Below are 18,924 nucleotides of genomic sequence, written 5' to 3'. Positions count from 1 at the left end.
CGCACAAACCAAACAACATGAAAAGCTGTCTTCTCCCGAATTAGGGGACCAATAAAGAGATTATACAAACAGCTCAAAGTGTAAAGCTAGGGGAAAGCAAACAGCTCAAAGTGTAAAGCTAGGGGAAAGGTGGGAGGGTAAACTTATGCTGCTGCCCTATGACGAAATGTTATCAATGCTGAAAAGTTAAATCAGAAAACGAGGACTATTCTACCCCAAGACCCTAACAGACAAATGCAGTAGGTAAGTCACATACCCAGTACGAAATCAGGACCATTCTTCATCTTTATTCTCTACTAACATCACCAGTATTCCCAAACCTTCACTGGTACAGCTGATACTTGATATTCCACATTTTGAGCTTCCCACTTTAGGCCAGAACCTTTGACTCCTTAAAATGCAAAGAATTCAATAGAAGAAAATCTAAGCTTTATTATTCACATCTCAACCTATCCCTTCTCTTGAGAGGAGGCCTTGATGAACAGAGTTAGAGAGGAAAGGGCACTAGACTCTAGGGGTTGGGGGGAAAGGCACAAAAATGAACAGATTACTGAATTTGACTAAAGCCAGCGTTCAATATACATACAACTTAGAAGTTGATAAAGGCTTAAGATTTCTGATGCCAAGCAGCAGGAAAACAAACGCTTAATGCAAAAAAAAAAAAGATTTCTCAGGTTAAATTACAAGGATTAAACAAGTATTAGTAAAGCAGAACATTCATTATTAAGCAACATTTAGAAAAACAAAAGAAAATAAGATTGGAAATAAAATATAATTGCTAAAAATGTTTTAAACGGGTTTAAAGATAGTTAAGTATTCTACCAGAACATAAGCAAAAAGATGAAAAAACATGAACGATAGGAGATTTAGAGATTAATTTTGCAGTTCTAGCATCTGATTAATAGAAGTTCCATAAAGAAAGAACAGAGAAAGCTTAGGAAAAATTATCAAAGAAATACAACACACTCCCAGGGATCTGCAAAGCACACCAAGTACTCGCCAAAATTAAAATGTCCACTCATAAAATTTAACACCACCAAATATTTGGGGATCTAGCTTCCAGACAATACTAACTTTGAACCCAGAAAGGTAATAATATGATGAAAAGGGCATGTTTCTTCTCCCGACAAGAAAAAAGAAAGACAATCAAACTACAGGGTAAATAAATTGCTCTAAGAGTATGGCCCAAGGTTAAAGCAAACTGGTATGTGAAATGGTTTTGATCAATTTTCACTTGACCCTGGCATTTATAATAATTATAATAATTCTCCCTTTAAACACAGAGGTGACAAAATTGGAAAAGTAGTAAAGATAATCAGACTATGTTAACTGGCCCATTCAGAGAACAATATTTGTATAATGTAAACCCTGTCTATTGATTTCCAATTTTAGAATCAACCTGTAGATATAACAAGGGAGACTTTTTGTTATAGAATAGAATGCAAATATTAACTTTGGAAATGTAAATGTATAGTTTACAGATGTTGTAATATAAAAACAGAAATAGAGGGAAGGAAAAGGGTGCCTTTATCATCATCTCACAAAGTGTACTTCTAACTATATTAAAGTTACCATTTTTTTCTTCTTTTGCTTTCTCTTTTTATTTTATCTACTACATAAGATGATGATTACTGCAGTAATCATTTCACAATACAGTGTAAGCCAAACCATTATGCTCATTACGCACCTTCAACTTATACAGTGATGTATAATAATTATATCTCAATAAAACTTGAAAAACATAATAAAGTTACCAAGGAAGTAAGAGTGAGGTGAGTGATCTTTATCTATCACACACAAAGTCAATAGAAGTCTAAACTTGGTGAGACAAAAACAAAATATATGATGGCAACCATTGTAAATGATTAAAGGTATTTGTGGGATGTGGAATAGCAATTTAGAAAGGGAGAGGGCAGCAGAATATTGCTATTATTAATCTTTCTATAGAATTTTATTTTCTAGTCATATGTGTATCCGTTACTTTGATATTTTTTAAAGAAATTATTCAAATCTATACCTAGAAATGAGGAAAGTAATTGAACACTGGGACATTTACAGTTGGTTTATAATGATGGTAGGATCATGTATGATTTTCTTTCTCTTTTTACATTTGTTTCAGTAATGCTATTATGGTAAATTTGACAAATCAAGCAAATTCAAAAAAGGTTTTAAGGCAATCAGGCTATGACCAAGAAGCTCTTTGAGGAAATGAAGAAAAAAAAAAAGACTTATAAATGCTGTTTGTAAACAAAACAAACTGGAAATTAGCCTTTCCCAGAAGTGAGATTAACAGTACAAGTTAACTATTTCCCCTTTTTTTTTTTTTTTTTCCAGCTTGTGGGATCTTAGTTCCCCTGACCAGGGATCAAACCCAGGCCCCTGGCAGTGAAAGCACAGAGTCCTAACCACTGGACCACAAGGGAACTCCTGCCCCATGCTTTTTAAAATTGAACCTCCCTTTTTGAGTTGTCTGTTCTTTGTGCATTGGTCTAATAGAATTCCTAAATATCCACATATAAATAACTATACACTGATAATCCACTGTAGTCACAGTAATACTTTTCCTTGTCTACTGTTTAACCTTTTTATATAAGCAACTAATTCTTTTGTGATCAGATCTGTTTGTTGTTTCCATCATGACTTCTGTCCTTTGAGCTTAATGTCAACTCTCATTCCCAATTCAAAGGTTTAATATTTAACTGTATTTTTCTGTAGTTGTAATTTTTTATGTAATTCACATAGGGCTGATATTTAATATGGCATGGGGTAGGCATCTAACTAGTTATCCCAACAGAATCTGTTGAATATTCCACTCCTATTTTCATATGTGGTGCCTCATTTATTAACCAAATTCCTATAACAAGACATGTATGTTGGGGAAATGTTGCTTTGGATATTTTAAGTGATAAAAACATACATTTGAAACTGATTATTTTTGTCCCCCTAATATTTACGTCTCACTTGTTCTATGTCCTAATGTTTTGGTTCACTCATTTAATGATTTATTAAGAATTTCTTACATTCTAGACATAGTAAGTTTAAGATATATAATGGTAAATGAAAAAAACAGAGTTCTTTCCCTCAATATTAAAATATCAAAAAATTATAACAGTGAACAGCAATGTTTTTTATTGATATAGTTTGAGTTCAAAGAATGACATTATTACATCTGTGTATTAATGTATATTATACATATTCAACTTATATGACTTTTTGTTCACTTCATTGGTTTCACAAGACTCAATAAAATTTCAAAAGACAGGAGTTGAGAACTATGACCTGTAACAAGAAAAATTAAAAGTGCTGTTGGAAAACTTAGGGGGAAAAGAGTTTCATCCTTTATTTTCAAGGAATGTCTATATAGTATAACTACAAACAGTTGTATCATTGAGTACAGACTCACACTGCAAACATTTAACTATGTTCATCACGTATCTGATGATATAAAATCAAAATTACTTTTAAAAGCTTGTCTTTCACTATATGTGTCATGAAAATCATGTCATTATATTTCAGTGACTCACTATTGTTTAAAGGCTCCTTTTAAGTAAAAATAGGACCCAATAACTTTTAACCAAAAGTGTATACTTTGTCCTGTTTGTTAAAGGATCAATAAACACTATACTAAGACATGGCATTTAGACATAAAATATGTCTAAAACCCCTGAAGAATACAATAAAAATAAGCAAGACATTTAGAATGCTTTAATCTTTCCAGTTAACACCATTTGTATCAGTAACTGCAACGTTGTAACTTTTAGCATTTCACATAACTAGTCAGTAAGGATGTTTTTTTAAGGGTGGGAGTAAGAACAGAGGACAGGAGAAACAAGAGTGTCAGGTTTCATACTTCTATTAAAAAAATCAAAAATCAAAACTATTTTCTTCTCTGCATCAAAACTGTACCACAAACTTGAAGGTTGTTTTAGCTTTAATCCCATGACTCATCATCTACTGGATTAGGAGCTTGTGAAGAAGAAAACCCTGCTGTGTTCAAAGAGCTCTTGCCCTGGTAATTCTTAAAAAAAAAAAAAAAAAAAGAAACAAACAAACATTTAATTTTATGTAGCTTTAAAGTTACATTGCCTAGACTGAGAGCAGAGACTCAAGCTTTCCACCATGTCTTCCCCAAATATATAAAAAAATTCATTCCAACTGAATCCAATCCATTTGAAAAATAGTCCACATAAACCTGGAAAGTCTAAATGCACAGAGGATTTCAAGAAAAATTTAAGTCAATAGTTTTGGCAAGTGGAAAAACAAAGCTCTTCACTTCAATGAATAAGCATAAATATTTAATGACTAGTATGCTCATTGTTTCTGTATAAAAATGATGTTGCCTATAAACTGACAACAGAAAAGATATGCAACCACATCTCTATTATTTTCTTACTTAATAATGTGGTCAGAATTCAAAAAATAAAGAATTCCTACAAAAATCTCAGAAGATCTCAAATTAGAATTTAAAATGCCAGCAGAATTGGGAAAGGAAGGTGTCTGAGCATAAATCTCAAACTCCTCACCTTTAAGACCAAAACTATATAATATGTATATAAAATTTTTAGAGAACTATTAAAGTATTCTTCTAGGTATGAAAATAATGGAATAGGTAAATTATTGAATGTTATAGTTACTTCACAATAGCACAACATTTACAAAGAATAACTAAAAGCCAAGTTCTAAATTTTTCCCTTCAACTAACCTTTCTAGTATCAACTGATACAAACACATTTCCTCTTGTACTACCACTGAAGCCAGGAACATACATACTAAAGGCAATTTCTTCCAACCATGCAGGAACATCCTGTTGAGCCTTTAAAAGAAAAAATTAACTTCATATACAACATGCATAAAGTCTCAAAGATTGGCACAGTTTACTTTTCCTTAAAATACATATATATAGGGCCTTCCCTGGTGGTGCAGTGGTTGAGAATCTGCCTGCCAATGCAGGGGACACGGGTTCAAGCCCTGGTCTGGGAAGATCCCACATGCCGCAGAGCAACTAGGCCCGTGAGCCACAACTACTGAGCCTGCGCATCTGGAGCCTGTGCTCCGCAACAAGAGAGGCCGTGATAGTGAGAGGCCCACGCACTGCGATGAAGAGTGGCCCCCACTTGCCGCAAATAGAGAAAGCCCTCGCACAGAAACGAAGACCCAACACAGCCAAAAATAAATTAATTAATAGAATGTTTAAAAAAAAAAAACAAACATATATATAAAATGTCCGCTTTCAATGACAAGATAAGAACACTATCCATTCAGTTTTAAAAATTAAAAACTTACATCTGACAGTACTTTCACTAGAGGCTGTGCTAAATGGTTATCTGATTCAGTATCAAAAAAGGAAATAGCTCTGCCAGTATTTCCACAACGACCAGTACGCCCAATTCGATGAACATATTCATCAATGGTAGAAGGGAGATCAAAATTGATAACATGCTGAACATTTTCAATATCCAGCCCTCGGGCAGCTACTGAAGTAGCAACAAGAACTGGGCACTTTCCACAGCGGAAATCTCCAAGGGCTTGTTCTCTCTCTCTCTGTTCTCGATCACTTGAAAGAAAATAAAGCATGTATTAGGACAGCTCTTATGAAAATTATTTAAAAGAACCACTGAAGTTTGACACATAAATTTCTTCTTAATAACAGTAAAAAATCGCAACATTTAACATTAATGTCTGCTTCTTACATACCAAGTATTATACTAATTCCTTTCAAGTCATAATTTAATTTGATTCTCATAATACTACTTTGAGGTTAGGACAATTAACCCCATTTGCAGATGAGGTTAAGGTGACAGCTAATACATAGAGCCAAAATACAAACTCAAATATGACAAACATCAAATCTTACCTATTAATAATCTCTTTCTAGTCTTGACAAAAAATATACAACTACTTGATCAGAATGCCACCTCAAAAATTACCGCTTTTTAAAAAGCATAATCTCTGAATTCTATATATTCACTGATTAATCAGAAAGATTAGATTCAGCTGAAGAAACACCTAGATCTAAGTATCAGAGAGCCTTTTAAATGAGATGTCTTGAGAAGTTACCATTCCTCATAATAAAGAGTCTAAGACGCACCTTTAACTCGCCCATCCCCGCCACTCGGTTCTTATAAAAACTTAAAATGAAGATGAAGAATAACAGCTTACATCTTGAGATCTTAATTCTAGGATTTTATACTAGTTAAATATACTGACATTTCTTAACAAATGACAAACAGAAGTTACCTCCTTACTAGGAAATCATATTAATCTACTCACCCATGAATACTTGTTGTTGATATTTTTTCTTGACAAAGAAAAGTGGCAATAAAATCTGCTTTTTTCTTGGTTTCAACAAAGACCATAGTTCTTTCATCTCCTACAAGACAATGAAACAATGATTAACATTCAAACTACAAAATTAGGAAAAGAAAAAAAAAGGGTAGGGTGAGTAGGAAACTGTCTCATCCACCACTGTATTCCTAGCACCTAGACTCAGGCCTAACAGGTAATAGTAACTCAAATATTTCCTGAATGGATGAATGTCAAAGATAGAGAGACAAGGACTTTTTCCTACTTTAGGACTAAAAAAAAAAAAAATCAGCTTGCCCTTTGCCTTCCTAAGCCAACCAAGAAGTAGAGACTTAGGGAAAGATAAATGATATCTACCTGCCAACTCTTAACAGTTCCACAAATTTGTCTCAGGCCCTTCATTTCCCTCGCTATAAATAAATGCCTTTGTTCTTTACTTCCCAAGATCATAGAATCTTTTATTCTACCTTGACTACCAGAGGTATTCATAATAATGGCATCCAACCCAGGGCTGACAAACTCTACAATATTTCATGTTCCAACACTATCTCTTAATTCAAACCCCTTAATCCCCAAAGTATCTTATATATACAGAAAATTATCCCAGGGCCTTAACGCATTAAAGAATATTTACTTGTTATCTTATAAGTATTTAATTGGTTGAAATTCAAGCATGACCCAGAGACTTTTCCACACAAGGAACTTTTCTGTAAAATGTTAGAGAGGAAAGATATTTATAGCCTTAATGAAAGTAAGAAGGTATTACATTTCATAATCCCACTCCCCCATCTTCCTATGAGCTGGCTTCATTTATTCAACAAATATTCAGTGCCTAGTGGATGCCAGTAACTATTCTAGGTGTTGAAAATACAGCAATAAAACAAAGCCCCTTCACTCACTGTGGGGAGGCAAATAACAAATATTATGCATTAAGTCTAAAAAGGAAAAAAAATCAGCAGAATAAAGGGCCCAAGTGGACTGATGTACCCTCTCTAACTAGATGACATCTGAGTAGAGATATTACTAAAATAAGTGAACTATTCAGATACCCGAGGAAACAGTATTACAAGCCAGAGGGTAAGAATAAATATAAAGGATCGGATCCAAGGTATGGGTGTTCTTGGTGTGCTCAAAAAAAAAAAAAAAAAAAAAAAACAGAAAAAGGTCCCCATGTGGTTTTTATGTTCTAGGCAGAGGGAACATCAAGAGCAAAGGCAATGAGGCAGAACAATGTCTGCTATGTGTGGGGAACAGTAACGAGCAAAGTGCGCCTGGAATAGGGTGAGCAAGGGAGAGCAGTAGGATTTGAAGACAGAGGGGTGATGGAGGCCATATCATGAAGGGCCTTGGAAACCACTGAAAGATCCTTACTTTGAGAAGGGAAGCCACTGGGTTTGGAGAAAAGAAGTAGAAAGATCTGATCTTTGTTTTAACTGAGCAGCTGATGGGTTCTGATATACTTTGATGCTAGATAGAAAACAAGAGGGTTTTGCTAACAGATCAGATGTGTACACTGGAGAAAGAAATCAAGGATGCCTCAGATTTTGTGTCTGAGCAACTGGAAGAATGGAACAAACACTAAGTGAGATAGAAGGACTGCAAGAAAGGAAGGTTTAGGGGTGATATTTAATTATCAATAAATCACAGATATCTATTAGACAACCAGGTAGGAACTCAATAGAGCAACTGATTCTTACAGTAATAAATGAGTTATATCCTTGAGACATAGTCATTTTATTTATTAGAGAGTAATAATTTTATGTTTTATCAAAAATTACCTTTCAATCCAACAAGATGCCCAATGCCAAAACTGATAAATTTGATAGTCAGTTACCTAATACTACTGTGTAGCTTAAAGCCTCGATTTCATCTTTTCTTGGTTCCCAGTGTGAATCCCAAATGGTAATAAAAATTTAACTCCGCTGACACTTCTCTAGTTTTTTTCCTCTACTGATTTGGTATTTTTTCTTCTTCAGACAATAAGCTATACCCCTTTGGTGGCAGCAATAATGCAAATTTAGTTTTATGAGCAGACCATCTGGTGATCTTTGTAAATGGATTAATGGATTATAGTTACGTATTTTGTTGGGTGAAAAATAATAGACAATTCATCTTGTTAGCCTTTTTTGACTATTAGTCCATTGTGAACTAAAATCAATTAAGAATCTAAAAAGAATTCTAGCTTTGGTAGTTAGATTGCAATTTTTTGTATTTCTGTGTTTACTCTTTACCTGTGGCTGAAGTGGTAGAACTGAAGCTATAAGCTCTTTATGTATCTATAATTCAGAAAGGGCTTTACCCACCACTATGTATACTCGTTATGTTAATACTCTATGGAGAGTATTAACAAATTATAAAGTCTCTTAAAGGAGCTCAATTCTGATTGGTTTACAGAGATAAATTAGAGAATTTATAGAGATAAATATTCCTAAAATTCCTGGAAAATAAAGAAATTGACTCATAATACTTTAACTATATTAAACTTTTTAAAAAGAATTCTTCCTATAGGAGCTAAAGCAGAAATATTTTAAGATTTCAAGTTCCCATAATTAAGTGAAATCTTTGGTAAACAAGACTAACTTACTTGGTTTTAAAAATACAAATGTACTTTCTCGAATTTATCAGTGTTAAGTAGAAAACAAACATGTATCTTATTTTACTTGGGTTTTTCTTAATGTATAGAGATTTGCCAGTCAAAATACCTAATATTCTCCATAATGTTTAAGAGTATGAAAATGTAAATCTGTGTTCAACTAAACTGACTACTCAACACTATCTACTGTTTTGTATACTGTCATCTGGAAGGTAATTTCCAAGATCTTTGGCTTTAGATAACTTAAAATAGTAGACTATATTGAGTTAATTAACTCAATAATCACTGAATATAAGATAGAATTCTCAAACATTAATTACTAAACATAAGTTTATGTCCTTTTGCTTGTTATTTTTCATATACTATAGAGAGGCAATATCTTTGAGTCATATTAATGAACCTACTCAATTTTGCTACTTTAAGTGTAAAAGAATATGTGTGGTGTAGAAAGATATATGTGTGGTACAAAAGTTCATGAGCTCTGGTAGTCAGCTACCATGTTTGTGTATGACATCTCTCAATTGTCCATCCCTGCCTCTAGTTTACTCTCTGAAATAGAAGTTACTACGGTTAAAAGTAATAATTAACATAAGTGGTTGAGACTACACTTGGAGTAATAGTGACCAAGAAATATAAACCATTTGTGTGTTTGTTTTTCAAGAAAAAAGCAAAGATGATCACTAACGAGCACACCCTTCAGGGTTGTCTGTGCCTTTTACTGTCTTTATTTACTGTCTTTATTTTTTTATACCTCTACTGCAACTGAGAGCAATGCAAATGATTCTTATCAATAAAAATACAAATGAAAATTTTCCCTCAAATGTAACTGATTATTGCTTTGTGGATACTGACCACTTTTGCATCTATTTGTAAATCCATCTTAGCTTTCCTGATATCCTACACATAAATGTGTTCTTTGGGGACTTCCCTGGTGGTCCAGTGGTAAAGAATCCGCCTTCCAATGCAGCGGGTTCGATCCCTGGTCAGGGAACTAAGAGCCCACATGCCGCGGGGCAACTAAGCCTGCGCACCACAACTACCGAGCCCACGCGCCCCAGTGAGAGAGCCCGCGTGCCGCAAACTACAGAGCCCATGTGCTCTGGAGCCCGCACGCCACAACTAGAGAAGAGAAGACCTGCACGCTAAAGAGAAGCTCACGTGCCACAATGAAAGATCCCGCATGCCTCAACTAAGACCCAACACAGCCAAAATAAATAAATAAATAAATAAACATAAATGTGTTCTTTGAATTCTCCTTAGAATTGGCTGTAACATCTTACTAGCTCCCTTTGTAATTAATGAGCTCAATAAAATCTTTGACACCTGTTCATTTAAAATTATGAAAAAGGCAGATGGTATACTACTATGAAATAATGAAACCTACACATTTTAAAGGCAGAAGAGGAAAGCTAGCAGATTTAAGTTAACGATTAGAAAAAGAGATAAATTATATGAACAAAAATACGTAAAGTACTAGGATATATGGCATGACATTTCTATGCAAAGTAAAAAAAAAAAAAAAAAAAAGACGAGAATAATAAACTCTAAACTACTAAACATTTAACAGTTTAAATAATACAGAAGTATACCAATAGTGCTTATACACTGATCTCAGCATTTTGAAACACTCTCTTCAGTAGAATTATTTTCTAAATAAACTTTATTCCACAAATTCATATATTAAAGTCTTAAAGGTAATTATACTAGAAATGTGCTCTAACTTCAGCAAAACCATATATTGCTTGTCTCCTTAGCTACACTGGAACTTCAATTTATACTGGGCAAGTTACCTGACATCTCTGTATTTCAGTGTCCTCATCCTTAAAATGGGGGATAACAAAACCCACCTCAGAAGGTTGTTTTGAGAATTAAATGAGTTAACACATGTAAAACAATCAGAACAGTATGTGGCCTATAGCAGTTATTTTTATTTTGCATGCCAGAGTATATGTTATGATACATATCATGAAGCAAACTAATAACATTTCTCAAACTCAAGATGAGTATTTGGTTTTTAAAAGTTTTTTTTAATATAAAACTCAGGAGAAAACTGAAGACTAGAAACCTTTAAAGAGTGAGTGCTTTCTAAAACAACTTTTTTTTTTCTTATTGTTGGAAATGAGACAGCTTCCTGCTTTTTCATTCCCCAGTCCCAACTCTGACATTCAAACTGAAATAGACTTACTAAAATGGAGGATGAGGAGAATGGACACATGTAAGTAAATTTAGCCTGTGAGGTAACAAAAGGGTATTAAAAGGCCACATTAGAAAATTTTATTTCAAGGCACAAACTAAAGCTATCTCAATCAAAGAAATACAACTTTCTATTGAAAAAAAAAAAATTTTTTTTTTGAGGGGAAAGGGATAGATTTCTCATCAACACTGTGAAGGAACAGAACTAGATCTTTCAAGTCCCTTCTATCTCAAAAATTCTTTGAACTATGAATACAGGAAGCCTTAGAGAGCAAAAACTGGGAAGTAGAAATACAACAAAGATTTCACTTTTAGTGGAGTAAACAGAGCTTGATGTAAAGATATGTTACTCATCCTTTCTATTTCCTAAAACAAGAAAATATGTATTTCTGCTGGAATAGTTTTTTGTCAAACACTGTTCAAAGTCTCAAATTCTTCCTATTTTTAACATTTATGGAGGAGAAGGATTATACTGCTACATCATTTATCCAAAAAATCGAATCATAAGAAAAAGAGCTTTAACTTATTTATTTAACTTATGCCAAATAATGCTTAAAGTCATTTCTAAAAGTCATTTTTGTAAAAATCAAAATCATAACAAAAGATAATTATATCAATGTAAGGTACCTATGTTTCGTAGAATTTCGACAAGTTTTTCTCTTTTTGAGTACTGGCCAACTTGGAGAATGGTCTGCTGAACATCTCTACATGCTCCACCCACTTGTCCAACAGCAACAAACAAATAATTCGACTTTAAAAACTCCCCAGCCAACCTTGAAAGACAAGAGAGTATTCCTTAACTTATCCTCTTCCATTAATACTCATAATATTCACTGAATTCCTGCAAGTGTTACTTCAATATTAATAAGCCAGATTATAACAGCTATAATAAGAGAAGGTGGATACTTACATCATCCAAGTACTACTTTCAAATATCGGTATTAAATGTTAAGATTTTGCAAAATACTTAACAACTACTAGTGAAAATGTCTGTGTCAAATTATGGATAAGTAATTTCAAGTGGATGTGCTGACCATACAAAACTATATAAAACGTGTATATAACAATAAAAAAAAGTATGCTAAGTATCAGACTATAAGCAGGAATTTTTTTTATTAAAAATTAAAATGTAACCCTACAACAAAAATTCTTTTCTTCATTCACTGCTTTCATGTATGTTATTTCTAGGAGTTGTTTCCTGAAAATATTAGTTGTCAAATTAGTATACTTCAAATGAACTATTAGGAGCAAACCAGATCTTAAGTCAGTGCTTTTTGTAACATGACAAACACAGAAAATGATAATATTTGTACAGCATAATTGGGCAAAAAAATGAGATGATGTGAAGAGACTAGGGGCCAGGGCCACACCAAGTTGTGGATGCTCACCCCAAAGGTTGGGGGTATCAGCATCTTGACACACACACAACTCACTGACAGCATACAATTAAGAAGCCCTGCTCTAGATCACCCAGGAACACGGAGTAGGGAGAAGGGGAATTGCCAATTACAGAGCAAGTTTGGAAGGAAAAAAAGGGAAGGTCAGGTAGCAGTCATGTACATACTCTCCTATGTAGCAGTCCCTTACTTTCTAGCCACCTCCTAGCATATCAAGAAAATAGTTCAAACTCAGTATATCCATAATCTTAATAAATCACTGCTGCTTCTCTCTCTTCATCTGCTCTTACCATAAAAGAAAAACATTGTTGATATACTACCTCTAGAGACAAGAACCCTCTCAAACCTTGAGATCATCTGCAAGTCTTAATTGTCAATCATCCTTTACACCCATGAAAACATATTCTGAGTGCCTCGTGTCAGGCATACATGGTACAAGGCACTGGGTGTATAAAGATGAATATGATGGTCTCTGCCTCTGAGGTGCTCATATCAAGTCACATAAATATAATTATATTAAAAAATAATTACTATAATCTAAAATATTTATATAGCTTAGTATTTACATATTTTAATTATTTAATGATTTACTATAATAATCCAGTGTTACAATAGTTAACATCTATTGAACCTTACTATATTCCAAGAAACGTGAAAAGTGTTTTAAATAGTTTCTTTCACAAGATACAGGATTCTTTCACAAGATTGGCAGGAAATGGATGAAACGATGTCTGTTAAGAGTCTTCAAGTTTGAAGCTTGATCTAAGGAAACAGCAAGCAAGAATGTGAAACAATGATGACTAGGGAAAGGCACTCAATGCAGAAGACGACACAAGGATAAATAATGAGGAGGAACAGAATTTGGCTTGTGTGGCCGATAGGAAATAGTCTAAATAAGCCAGAAATACATCGGTCCAGGTAAAAAAGTGGCAAATGAGGCAGAAATTATCATGTGTAAAAGAATTTGAAAGTTGGTAGTCTGTGGAGATGGAAAGACATGGGAAGGTTTATCTTAAATAAATGGCTATAAAGATCAGACTTTGTTTTGGAATTTATACCAGCATAAAAATGAAACTACAGGCAGGGAGACAGGTTAGAAAGAAAGCTACTACCAATGAGCAGAGGGAAACTGAGAAGGACCTAAAATAAGGTGGGAAATAGAGAAGAAACTAACAAATTTGAAATATTTTAGAGATAACTGCCAAGTTGAACACTTTTGAAGGGCAGAATTAAAGGAGTATGAGGGAGGAATCAACATGATTCAAAGGACTCTGGCTTCGAAAGACCATGATGCCAATCAGGAAAACTGGAAAGGAAAGAGGGAGCTGAAGAATAGGTTCAATTTTGGACTTGATGAACATGAGTTACCGGTAATTCATCTAAGAGGAAAAACAATCCTAAAGAGTTAAATCTAAAAGTCTGGAGCTGAGGAGAGAGATTAAGCATACAAGTAATAATTGGGTTGTTTGTTTTTTGATATTAAGTTGTAGAAGTTCTTTACATATTTTGGATATTAACCCTTTATGGAACATATCATCTGCAAATATCTTCTCCCAACCAGTACATTGTCTTTTTGTGTTTCTTCATGGTTTCCTTCACAATACAAGACAAACAACCCAATTTTTAAAACTGGGCAGAGGACCTGAATAGACAGTTTTCCAAAGAAGACATACAGATGGTCAACTGGCACATGAAAAGATGCTCAATATCACTAATCATCAGGGAAATGCAAATCAAAACCACAATGAGATACCACCTCACACCTGTCAGAATGGCTATTATCAAAAAGACAAGAAATAACAAGGGTTGGCAAGATGTGGAGAAAAGGGAACCTTTGTGTACTGCTGGTGGGAATGTAAATTGGTACAGCCACTACAGAAAACAGTATGGAAGTTTTTCAAAAAATTAAAAATAGAACTATCATATGGAGCAATTCCACTCCTGGGTATATATCCAAAGAAAATAAAAACACTAATTTGAAAAGATATGTGCACCCCAATGTTCATAGCCGCATCATTTACAATAGCCAAGATATGAAAAACTAGGTTTCCATCAACAGATGAATGGATAAAGATGTGGTGGATACGTATATGCAATGGAATATTACTCAGCCATAAAAAAAGAATGAAATTTTGTCATTTGCAACAACATGGATGGACCTGGAGATTATTATGCTTAGTGAAATAAGTCAGAGAATGACAAATACTGTATGTTTTCACTTATATGTGGAATCTAAAAATAAAAGAAAGGAACAAATATAACAAAACAGAAACAGATACTGAGAACAAACCAGTGGTTACCAGAAGGGAGGGGGCTGAGAGAGGAGTAAAGGAGGCGAAGAGGATTAAGAGTTACAAACTACTAGGTATAAAACAAATAAGTTACAAAAATGTAATGTACAGTACAGGGAATATACTTAATATTTTATAATAACTTTGTATGGAATATATTCTACAAAAATATTGAATTACTACATTGAGCACTTGAAACTAACATAATATTGTAAACCAACTATACTTCAATCAAAAAAAAAATACAGGTAATAAGTTTGGGAGAGTAAACAGGTACAAGTGCAAGCCAAGGAAATGGATGCTTCAATGGTTCAGTGAATACGTAGAATGAAAAAAGTGGACTTTAGACAGAATAATAGGCAACTTGTAACATTTAAATGCAGACAGTAAAGCAACTGAGGAGTCATCAAGAACTCAAGAATATGAACAACTCAAGGTCAGGAACTCTATCCTATTTATCATATAGCCCCAGGGCTTATAATCAAATATGGCTCATAAAAAGTCCTCAACAAATACTACTGACTGACGGTAGTATACATTAGTCATTTGGGCTGGCCAGTATCTGAACACTTTCCTATTTCAGGGTAAATTAAAAAAATAGATGGGACCTCCCTGGTGGCACAGTGGTTAAGAATCTGCCTGCCAATGCAGGGCATACAGGTTCAACCCCTGGTCCGGGAAGATCCCACATGCCGTGGAGCAACTAAGCCCATGTGCCACAACTACAGAGCCTGTGCTCTAGAGCCTGCATGCTTCAACTACTGAAGCCCGCGCACCTAGAGCCCGTGCTCCACAACAAGAGAGGCCACCACAATGAGAAGCCCGCGCACCACAACGAAGAGTAGCCCCTCTCGCCACAACTAGAAAAAGCCCCGCGTGCAGCAACGAAGACCCAACACAGCCAAAAAAAAAAAATTAAAATTAAAAAAAAAAATAGAGTGGCTTTGTAGCAGCGGCGGCTGGTCTCCGGCATCATGAGTGGCTTCAGCAGCGAGGAGCGCGCCGCGCCCTTCACCCTCGAGTACTGAGTCTTCCTCAAAAATGAAAAAGGACAATATATATATCCACTTCATGATATTCCAATTTATGCAGATAAGGATGTGTTCCACATGGTGGTTGAAGTACCACGCTGGTTGAATGCAAAAATGGAGATTGCTACAAAGGATCCTTTAAACCCAATTAAACAAGATGTAAAAAAAGGAAAACTCCATCATGTTGCAAATTTGTTCCCTTATAAAGGATATATCTGGAACTATGGTGCCATCCCTCAGACTTGGGAAGACCCAGGACACAATGATGAACACACCAGCTGCTGTGGTGACAATGACCCAATTGATGTGTGTGAAATTGGAAGCAAGGTATGTGCAAGAGGGGAAATAATCAGGGTGAAAGTTCTGGGCATACTGGCTATGATCGATGAAGGGGAAACTGACTGTAAAGTCATTGCCATTAATGTGGATGATTCTGATGCAGCCAATTATAATGCTATTAATGATGTCAAGCGGCTGAAACCTGGCTACCTGGAAGCTACTGTGGACTGGTTTAGAAGGTACAAGGTTCCTGAAGGAAAACCTGAGAACCAGTTTGCTTTCAACGCAGAATTTAAAGAATTTAAAGATAAGGACTTTGCAATTGATATTATCAAAAGCACTCATGACTACTGGAGAGCATTAGTGACTAAGAAAACTGATGGAAAAGGAATCAGTTGCATGAATACCACAGTGTTTGAGAGCCCCTTCCAGTGTGACCCTGATGCTGCCAAAGCCATTGTGGACGCTTTACCACCACCATGTGAACCTGCCTGCACAATACCAACAGATGTGGATAAGTGGTTCCATCACCAGAAAAACTAAGGAAATTTCTCTGGAATACAAGTTGATATTGCTGCATCCTATTCGTCTGAAAGCATTAGATGCAAAAGTAGTAACTTTTCCAAGCTTTAAATTCATAGAACTAATCAATCAAATTCTGCTGTGACCAATCCAATATATCCATACTGTTATCCATCTAAAAGCATCTTTCATATCAACTAAGATAACTTTTAGTTCCTGCTTAAATATCAAGACAGTTGTAGTTTGGAAGTCATCTGTGAATAAATGTCCAAGATAAGTATGTACTGGATGTATATGTTTGCCACATGTTAGGAAATAAATAAATAAAAATAAATTTAAAAAAAATTTTATTTGTTTATTTATTTATTGTTGGCTGTGTTGGGTCTTCATTGCTGCATGCGGGCTTTCTCTAGTTGCGGCGAGCGGGGGCTACTCTTTGTTGCAGTGCACGGACCTCTCACTGCAGTGGCTTCTCTTGTTGCGGAGCACAGGCTCTAGGTGCGCGGGCTTCAGTAGTTGTGGCACGTGGGCTCAGTAGTTGTGGCTCACGGGCTCTAGAGCACAGGCTCAGTAGTTGTGACGCACGGGCTTAGTTGCCCACAGCATGTGGGATCTTCCCGGATCAGGGCTCGAACCCGTGTCCCCTGCATTGGCAGGTGGATTCTTAACCACTGCGCCACAGGGAAGTCCCAGAAATAAAATTATTTTGTTGAAAAAAAAAAACAGGCAGGCAGCAGGAATATTACCTGCTAATTAGGTAGGTATTTACCCACCTAGTATTAATTACCTAAGATGATGATGGGAATGTAGATACCCCATTTCAAATTTAAGACACCATTTAAATATAAGAAACTACTCTTTTATGTACCACTAAGAAAGAAAAAAATCCTGGCAACTGGCCAAATGCTTTATTACGATTTAGACTTTTTCCTCAGTAAAGAGCTCTTTTTAACTTTATACAAAGACTTTTAAGATGATCTAATAAGTAATACAAATTGATAGTGTTTGACCCCACATAACATTCTATCAGACCAGGGGGTCCACTTTCAGCAAAGGTGGTATTGCAGCAGGTGCATAACCATGGGGTCCATATCATACCACAACACCCAGAAGTTGCCAGCCTGACAAACTGGAACTGTCCACTGAAAGAACAGCTAAAGGGATAGCTTGGAAGTGATTCTTTATGAGGATGGAACATCATTCAGTAGGAATCAAAGATCTTCATGTGGTACATGGGTCTGTGAACCAAGGGATACAGCAAGGGTGGCCCACATACCATCCATCACTTCCAGTGACCCACATGGGAAATCTGTGCTTCCTGCCCCCACTACAAGTATAGGTTCTGCAGTTTTGGAGGTCTTGGTTCCCAAAGAGAGAATGGTTCCACCAGAGAAAACAGGAAGAGTCTTACTGAACTGTAAGCTAGAGCTGCTGCATGGGCACTTCAGGTTCCCTGTGGCCAAGGGGTCAGCAGGCAGGAGGAAGAGTCACCACTCCAGCAGGAATGTGTCATCCTAATCTCAGAACTCACAGACCACACAGTACGTGGTATGATACTCAAATATCTGTGGAAATTGGTATATAAATTTTCCAACACAAGCACAATTCCCCCAAGCTCTATTATTTGGTTTGAGGAGAAGGCACGACAATAAAAATAATTTCATTTAGTAAGCACTTACTAAATCCTAGCTAGGTGCTGCACTCATGTACTCTCTCTCTCTCTCTCTCTCTCTCTCTCTCTCTCTCTCACACACACACACACACACACACACACACACACACTTTAATAAAATGTGATGCTGGGGCTTCCCTGGCGGTGCAGTGGTTGACAGTCTGCCTGCCAGTGCAGGGGACACGGGTACGAGCCCTGGTCTGGGAGGATCCCACGTGCCGCGGAGCAACTAAGCCTATGAGCCACAACTACTGAGGCTGCGCATCTGGAGCCTGTGCTCCGCAACAAGAGAGGCCGCGATAGTGAGAGGCCCGCACACCGCGATGAAGAGTGGCCCCCACTTGCCGCAACTGGAGAAAGCCCTCACACAGAAACGAAGACCCAACACAGCCAAAAATAAATTAATTAATTAATTTAAAATATATATATATTAAAAAAAATGTGATGCTAATGTAAAGCCAGGAATTAAGGTAAGAAACAATGAAAAATATGGTAAACTTCCCGGAAATAGTTCTAAACTACCTATGTTACAATCTTAAATTTAGGATTAAATGAAGTAAATCTCTCAAAAATAAGATATTCACATTATTTCTCCTGTTATAAAAGCATCAAGTACATAGCAACTACTTTTAAGAAGAAAAAA

At 35.6% G+C, this 18,924-nt stretch overlaps 1 protein-coding gene, 1 long non-coding RNA gene and 1 pseudogene across 3 annotated transcripts in view; 2 read left to right on the top strand and 1 right to left on the bottom strand.

Moving 5' to 3' along the window:
• LOC309624477 overlaps positions 1-18,924 on the top strand; it is a 249,491-nt gene that overhangs the window by 190,987 nt on the left and 39,580 nt on the right. The window lies entirely within an intron of this gene.
• The window catches only part of DDX4 (DEAD-box helicase 4), a 68,997-nt gene continuing 50,207 nt past the window's right edge, over positions 135-18,924 (bottom strand). The window contains exons 17-21 of the mRNA XM_082382583.1: positions 11,717-11,862; positions 6,271-6,370; positions 5,284-5,554; positions 4,703-4,813; positions 135-4,018 (exon numbers count right to left, since the gene is read on the bottom strand). Of these exons, the coding sequence (XP_082238709.1) occupies positions 3,932-4,018; positions 4,703-4,813; positions 5,284-5,554; positions 6,271-6,370; positions 11,717-11,862 (715 nt within the window). The 3' untranslated portion in view covers positions 135-3,931. The remainder of the gene's footprint in view (positions 4,019-4,702; positions 4,814-5,283; positions 5,555-6,270; positions 6,371-11,716; positions 11,863-18,924) is intronic.
• Positions 11,803-18,910, top strand: LOC309624348 (inorganic pyrophosphatase pseudogene; annotated as a pseudogene). Its single transcript has one exon. The product of its transcript is annotated as an inorganic pyrophosphatase pseudogene (transcript).

This window comes from Balaenoptera borealis (assembly GCF_965194805.1).
Source record: "Balaenoptera borealis genome assembly, chromosome: 2".
Taxonomy (NCBI): Eukaryota; Metazoa; Chordata; class Mammalia; order Artiodactyla; family Balaenopteridae; genus Balaenoptera; species Balaenoptera borealis.
Note: the sequence above shows the minus strand (reverse complement) of the source record. Positions and strands in the feature narration are given on the sequence as shown.